Here is an 8,175-nt window from a genome sequence, read left to right on the forward strand (position 1 = left end):
TGTGGGGCGAGGGGAGAGTGGGGGGGGGGGGGGGCTAGTTCTAAGACAAGCAACAACATTCTGAAATCCACCACCAACCCTACCATATCTTACTTGCTATGTGATTGTGGCCAAGTCCCTGAGCTTCTCTGTGTGTGAGATTTGTTCAAAAAAGCTGCTAAATAGGGAAGGAATGCAGAAGCTTCATCAGCTTGAAACCCAAAAATATGTGCAAATCTTTTGCTACAAAAGACAAAACCATGTAAATGGGAATGTTTTCGGTGAACTCTCTTTATTAAAACAGAAGTCATCTCACCCCTCAAATACATGTCATTGTATCTGATCTCCAAATTCATTACAGGAAGAGCTGGGTATTAAGTCACCCAAATACATGCAGTCTTCACTTCCCTTAATTGAAAGCTGCTGATTTCCAAGGAGCAAAAAGCTGAGCAGAATGTAACTTAAAGTCTAGATCGGTAAACAACTCCCGATCCAAATTGGCCAAAGAGGAAAGAGAGGTGGGTGGGGGTAAGGCAGATGACGGGAAAAACTCGGCTGACCACTGCGCCAAGTGAACTCAGTCACTGCTCCCGAGATGACACACACACCCCTCCACCCTAGGGCTGTCAGGACTGCTGCTTTGGCCCCCAAAGCATGAGGGCAGTACACCTGAGAAGAAACTCAAGCTTCAGCTGGGGCTCGGGACCCTCGAGGAGCCTGGGCCTGACAGACTCGAGGATGGCAGCCGCCGCCCCCACAGTGGAGAGCCCGAGACGGCCTCAGGTGTGGCTTTGGCCGTAGCCTCGGCCGGGCTCCGCATCCCGGCAACCTCACCCAGGCCTGTCCCCGGGATGGCCCCTGCCCCCCAGCCCTGTCCCCAGCTCACTGGCTTGGCTGATCCGCTGGATGTTGCCACTGCACGTCTGTATGATGCTGTTGAAGTCCCGGAGTTGGGGCCCAGAGGACCCCGGGTTCCGATACATGTCTAAGGGACCGTAGGACATGACGAGGAACTGAGACCAACTCGCCCTGCACCGCGCTCCTACCGGAAACAGCCGCCAGACTGCACCCGCAGCCTGACGGGGAAACGGAGAAGAGAAAGGGCTGGGGAAGGGGCTAGGGCTGCGTGCGCACTGGCCCCGCCCCCACGCCGCGCGCATGCGTCCGTCCCGCCCCGCCCCACAGTGCGCAAGCGCCGCTGGAACTGGTGCCGGGGACAGTAGCTTAGAGACCGGACGCCTCCGCCTTGGGGAAACGGGGCGGGGCGCTGACGTCACACGGTTGGGGCTCGGATTGGAGGAGCTGGTGTGGTAGTGTTGTTTCTCGCCGGAGCGCGGTGACAGGAGGCACGAATTTTCTATTAGCATAAAATTGTACCAGATGATCTCAGCCCTAACATCCTATTCTGTTCTATTCTGAGAATTCAGGCCCAAATATGGGAGAATTCGACAACCCTGAAAGTCAGATCGGTAACCATCTCCTGAAATTCCTCACTCCACTTCCACCCTGAAGGGCTTTGGTAATAATTGCGGAGCGCTATTATGGTTTACAGACCGCTTTCATTTCTCCTCCACCCCTCTTCTAAACAATAAAGCGATGATAATAATAATATTTATTGAGCACATACTATGTATGAATCTTCACTGCAATTCATTTGTTCATAAGCTCTATCATAGCAAGGGACAATGTTCCAACTATATTTTTACGTTCAGAATAGATAATGGACAATCGGTTTTTTAAATGTTGAAGCAAAGTAACTCGACAAAGCAAGAGTTATTTTCCCTTTTACAAAACTGAGAAAATTAAGACCACGGTGGTTAATTTGCTTTTCTGAGATTTGACTGCAAAACCCAAACATTAAGCTAACTCCATCCTCATCTCCCTACTTCCCTAAAACTCATTCTCATGTTACCAAACTCATTCTCCATCTAAATCCTTCCCAAATAGCCTCTTCATTTACTATATATCCCAAACCAGGATTTTTTTTGGAGAACTAGCCTCTCAAATTTTAAAAGTCATTCCCTTGAGGGTGGGGGGGAAATCATTCCCTAGAGGGTGGGGGCAAAACCATTCCTCAAGTAATTTGGAGTGTGTGACCTCAATGTTGCCATAGAAGACTGCATTTGGTGAGCTTATCGTAAATGGACAGACGTGGGTAGGATTTGGGTTTGGGAAGAGATCTAGATAAGAAGTGAAGGGGAAACTAGCAGTGTTTGTTTCCTGTGTTCTCCACCCAGCCCCACCCCCGCCTACTCTGCGATCTCTGGGGAATGGCAAGAGAGGAAGCTGTTTGCCTGTTTGGGAGGAGACCCCAAATGAGTGAATGAGCCTTAGCGATTTTGTAAGCAAAGCCATTTCTATTTTAGTTGCGGCATTTTTTTTTAAAGAGCATTTCTTTCTCTCTAGAAAGGGATAGATGACATTTGAGGACTCTCATTCTGGTTATTAAAATGCTACCATTTCTTAGAATCCATAGTTTTATGTCAAATCTTATAGCTAATCATTTAAATTGTACTTTACCTATAAAATAGTCTTTTTTTCATTTACACTTGACTCTATTTAGGGTGAAGTTAAGTAAAGGTATTTTTCTCCTAGGAATTGAAGACATAGGGTTTTGTTATTGTTGTTTTCTTTCTCCATCTAAAATAAAAAGTGGTTTTCCATCTGTGCCTTGTGCTATTTTGTGCTCTCTGTCATAGCTATACATTTGTGTCTTGCAAATACTAGATGTCAAATGAACATTTATTATATTTATACATGAATGATAAAAAATAACTACCATTTCTTAAATGCCTATCCAGTGTGTGAACACCTTTTACAAACCTTATGGGTACCCCCCAAGATAAAGCCTATCTGATAAAAACCACCTGTGCTCTGACAAAATTAGTGCTGCAAAGGGAGACTGCACACCAGAGGTATCATGGGGCATCTCACCAAGCACAGGAGAAGATAGAGTTATCCTAGGATTTGGGGAAAAGATGGAATGTAGGTAAAATTTTAAAAGAAGCAGTGTTTTGATAGCCTCAAAGCACACCAGGCTACATGTAAGGGGATTATCATCAGGCCTGAGCTAACAAGAGGACTCAGGATCTTGTTTCCTTGGAAACTACAACGTGAAGATAAATGTGGAATGTTGTATCTGGAAACCCCTTATCTGAAGCTTTGCACCTGGGTGGGAAATTGAGGCTGCTCCTCTGTGTCAAAGTAACTCAAATCCTCCAGGCAGGAGTGGAATATTACATTCTTATTGATATTTCGAATAGCAAATATTCTGAAAATCTGTGATTTTTCTCAGCATTGTGTCCTTTTGTTAATTGACAAAAACAGTTTTCATGGTTTGCACCCATCAATGTGAGATTAGCTCCTTGGTAACACATAAGGAATCTGGTGTTCTCTAGAGGTCCTGGGTACTTGCCCAGCGCTATACAGCTATTGAGTTGCAGAGCCGTGATTCATACATATTCCATGACCCAGCAATTCTACCCCTAACTAAATACTCAGCTGATATGAATACTTATATGTTCCAAAAACCAAGTATAGGAATGTTCATAATAGCATTTTTTAGGACTAAGCAGCATTTTCTGTATTATTTTCATTGAGTTATAATTGACTTACAATACAATGTCATGTATGGGTGTTAAGTGTTCAATTAAATGAATTTTGACACTTGTATACATCCATGGAACTACCACCCATATCAAGATATAGACCTTTTCATCATCACCCAGGGAAGTATCCTTGTGCTGTGCTCCTTTCTATCACATATTTTATAGGGGAAAAAAAAAAGGAATGTAGCAAATTGGTCAAGGTTGTACAAAAACACCAATGAACTGCAGGTTTGTACACATTGCTCTATCAAGCTGTGCTCCTTTCTAATCAATTTCACTCATCCCCAGAAATCATTTTCTAAGTTTTATCACTACAGATTTATTTTGCCTATTCTTGGACTTCATAGAGATGGAATCATATTTTACGTATTGTTTAGTGCTTGGCTTATTTCAATTAACATAATATTTTTGAGATTTATCCATTATGTTGCATGTATCAGTGGTTTGGTCTTTTTTATTGCTGAGTAGTATTTTATCATATGAAAATACTACAATTTGATTATCTATTCTCTTATTGATGGACATTTGAATTGTTTCCAGTTTGAGGCTATTACGATGAAGGTGAGAGCAGCATTTATTTTTACTAATTCCAAACTGGAAACAAACCTGAATGTCCATCAACAATAGGATGGATAAATTGTAGTAGTATTATAGAACACAAAAATAAATGTCCTACTGCTATGTAAGCAATGCGGGTGAACTCATCCAAACATAATGCATTGTGGGTGCCTGCCTTGCTCAGTCAGTGGAGCATGCAACCCTTGACCCTTGATCTTAAGGTCGTGAATTCAAGTCCCATGTTGGGCATGGAGCCTACTTAAAAAAAATAAATAACAAACATAATGCCTACCAAAAGAAGCCAGAAAAAATTGAGTACATTCTGTATTAATCCATTTTTATTAGATTCATAACCAGCAAAATTATTATTTAAAGTAAGGATAGTATGTAGTTAATTTGAGAGAGGGAGTAACTGGGAATGGGCACATGAGGTGAGCTTCTAGGGTGCTGGTGGCAGTCCTCTTGATTCGGGTGGTGATTACATAGGTGTGTTTACTTTGTGAAAATTCATCAAGTCATATACATGTGATGTGTCCTCTTCTGAAGTATGCTATATGTCAGTAAATAAGTTTCATATTTAAAAAAAATGAAGTATCATTATCACCAATATGGCAAGTTTTTCTTGGGAATGGTAGGGAAGGGTCAATGGAGATATTCACTTAGGCTGCAATGAAGACTGCATTCAAATGAGCACTCATCATGCATTGCTCATGGGAATGCAAAATCATATAGTCACTTTGGAAAATAGTTTAGTAGTTTCTTAGAGAATTGAACAAGTTTGCCATACAATCCAGCAATCCCACCCCTAGGTGTTTTACCCAAGAGAAATGAAAACACATGTTTCTATAAAGATCTGTACATAAATGTGTAACGCAGCTTTATTCATAGTAACCAAAAGCTGGAAATAACTCAAATGTCCATCAGTTACCGAATAAACAAATTGCAGTATATTCATATGATGGAAAACTATTCAGCTATAAAATAAAGGAACAGACTACTGAAACATGGAGTTACTGAGACATGCAAATACATGGACAAATCTCAAAAGTATGTGCTAAATGAAAGAAGTCAGACATGAAAGCCTTCATATTGTATGATTCCATTTATGAGACATTCTGGAAAAGGCAAAGCTACTGGGCTAGAAATCAAATTAATGGTTGCCAGGGGCTGGAGTTAGGGGGGAGGGGATTAACTACCAAGGGGCATAAGGGAAGTTTTGAAGTTGATAGGAATGTTTTATATCTTGATTGTGGTGATTACACAACAGTATACATCCATCAAAACTCTTTGATCTATATACGAAGATGGGTAAATTTTACTGTATGCAAACAATATCTTATTAAATGACACTCTAAGAACCAGTGTGATGAAGTGGCATGCACGAGGTGGGTGGTTTGGAGTCAAAAAAAGGATATACCAGTTGTGGGTTTCATGAATGTTCTGAGGGCCTAAACGTGATCTTGGGATAAGGTAACAATGGAAGCCAAAAACAAGTGAACATCCACGGTTATTTTTTTTTTTTTTTTTTAAGATTTTTTTTTTATTTATTTTTTTTTTATTTATTTTTTATTTATTTTTAAGATTTTATTTATATATTTGACAGAGAGAGACACAGCAAGAGAGGGAACACAAGCAGGGGGAGTGGGAAGAGGGAGAAGCGGGCTTCCCGCCGAGCAGGGAGCCCGATGTGGGGCTTGATGCGGGGCTCGATCCCAGGACCCTGGGATCATGACCTGAGCCAAAGGCAGACGCTTAACGACTGAGCCACCCAGGCGCCCCTTTCCACGGTTATTTTAATTTATGATTCTATTACTTTCCCTCTCAGGAAATAGAAAATGTAGATTCTGTAGAAGTCACGCATAAAAATTGCTTACAAAAACTAGCGCGTACTACGTGCCAAGCACTGTTCTAACAACTTCTACAGATATGACTTAATCTGCACAACAACCGTAAACTAAGGAGAGACAGAACTCAAACCCAGGCAGTCTGACTTCAGAGTTAACGGTGGCATGACACCAATATCACTTTTCATGCAGAGTTGGTAATCCGTTGCAGTGACAACCTGGCAAACACTGGTAGGGAAAGTAGTCACTGATACCAGGAAGAGCTGAGGATTATGAACTACTTTCCCCAAACTGACAGCTTTCATTTCTGGCTTCCAAATCTAGAGGTTCACATCGTTTTTACTCAATCCTATAGGCCAAAGGGCAATGTGGTAGCCAGCCTACAAGACAGACCCCGGTGATCCTTACTTCCTGGTATGTACCCACATGGGAGGCACCATTCCACCTGGAATAGTGTCAGTAATTTGATCTCTGTAACCAGTAAGGTATTGCAGAAATGATGGAGAGCCACATCTGAAGGTAGACCATTGCAGCTTCTGCCTTGCTCTCTTGGATTTGGTTTGGTTCCAGAATCTATTCCCTTTGTGGCAGATTCTATTTTTTAAGTTAGTCACCACAATAGCTTCCATCCAATATGCTCTTCTACTTTGTCATCCTCTCATAAAGAGAAGGGATCTATGTCCCCGGCCCTCAAGTCTGGATGGGCTTCTGACTGCTCAAACAATAAAGTACTGCACAAGTAAGGTAATGCGACTTTTGAGGACAGGTCGGAAGGTGTATGCATCTTCAGCTTTGTTCACTGGATCACTTGTGCTTGCAGTCTAGAGCCACCACGGAAGAAGTCTGATTATCTTGACCCACCATGCTGGGGAAGTCCAAGTTATATATGGAGGGGTCCCATGTAAGGTGCTCCAGTCAGCATTACTGGACTTCCAGTCATCCCAGCTAGATATACAAGTAAACAGCCTTTAGAGATGATTCCAGCCCCAGGAAGCATTCCTCGGTTTTTGAATCTTCCCAACTGAGGACCCAGACATTGTAGAACAAACCAGTCATCCCCACAGTGCCCTGTCCAAATTCTTGATCGATAGGGTCTGTGGGCATATTTAAATTTGGGGATAGTTTCTTATGTAGGAATAATAACCAGGATACCCTGCAACTCCTGACAGTTTTGGCCTTCCCGAAAACGGCCCCTCCTCCCAGACCCTTGAGCCGGCCATCAGTTGAAGACAGCTATACTGCAGGTAACATATGATCTTAAACTGCAAAGGATGGAACCAAAGTCCTAAATTTTGAGGGTTATATCGAGTGGCTGAAGACCTTCTTGAAGAACTGTTTATACTATATACTTCCCCTACAGTGGTTTTTAAGGCTGAGCAAATGGATAAATTAACTCACACAATAAAGATGGTCATAGACATAGCTTACCGTCTTAGTCCTTCCGGGCTGCTGTAACAAAATATTACAGACTGCATTGTTTATAAACAACAGAAATTTGTTTCTCAAGAGTTCTGGAGGCTGGGAAGTTTAAGATCAAGGTGCCAGCATGGTTATGTTCTAGTGATGGCCTTCTTCTGGTCTACAGTCCTTACCTTCTGGCTGTGTCCTCACATAGTGGTAGAGGCAAGGTATCTCTAATTCCATTCATGAAGGCAGAGCCTAAGCACCTTCCAAAGGAAGGTCCCACCTTCTAACACTATCATCTTTGGGATTAAGATTTCAACATATCAACTGGGGGGGGGGGGGCACAAACATTCAGACCATGGTACCTACAAAATAAAACTGTCTTCAATTTAGAGAAAGTAAGTTGTCATTGAGTCTATGGAATAGAATGACCAGGATGTGACAGTGACAATGTCTGAGAGGCACCTGTTATTAATTTTAAAACCTACCAGTACCAAAGTTTCAAACTAATACATTCTTCTCCTTCTTGAGATGGTATCTCAAAATCCTTTCACTCATACCTTATAAAGATTCATCCTGTATTATATTTTGAAAAATAATGGCAAATACAAAATCAAGAAACAATGGTGGTGTCCAATATTTCACTAAATGGAAGCCCATGAGGACAGTAACTTTATCAATCTTCTTCACTTCTGTATCCTCATTGCCTGGCACAGTGTTTATAACAAAGCAAGCACTTAAATTGGAAAATAAAGTAATAGAAGAAAAAAGAGAATGAGTTT

General features: G+C 41.8%; 1 protein-coding gene across 1 annotated transcript in view; it reads right to left on the reverse strand.

Moving 5' to 3' along the window:
- Positions 1-1,105, reverse strand: part of STX12 (syntaxin 12) — a 36,188-nt gene extending 35,083 nt beyond the window's left edge. The window contains exon 1 of the mRNA XM_035019358.1: positions 866-1,105. Within this exon, the coding sequence (XP_034875249.1) occupies positions 866-983 (118 nt within the window). The 5' untranslated portion in view covers positions 984-1,105. The remainder of the gene's footprint in view (positions 1-865) is intronic.
- Between the last annotated feature and the right edge of the window lie 7,070 nt (positions 1,106-8,175).

The sequence above is a fragment of the Mirounga leonina genome, unplaced genomic scaffold, assembly GCF_011800145.1.
Source record: "Mirounga leonina isolate KUSES-001 unplaced genomic scaffold, KU_Mleo_1.0 Mir_173, whole genome shotgun sequence".
Taxonomy (NCBI): domain Eukaryota; kingdom Metazoa; phylum Chordata; class Mammalia; order Carnivora; family Phocidae; genus Mirounga; species Mirounga leonina.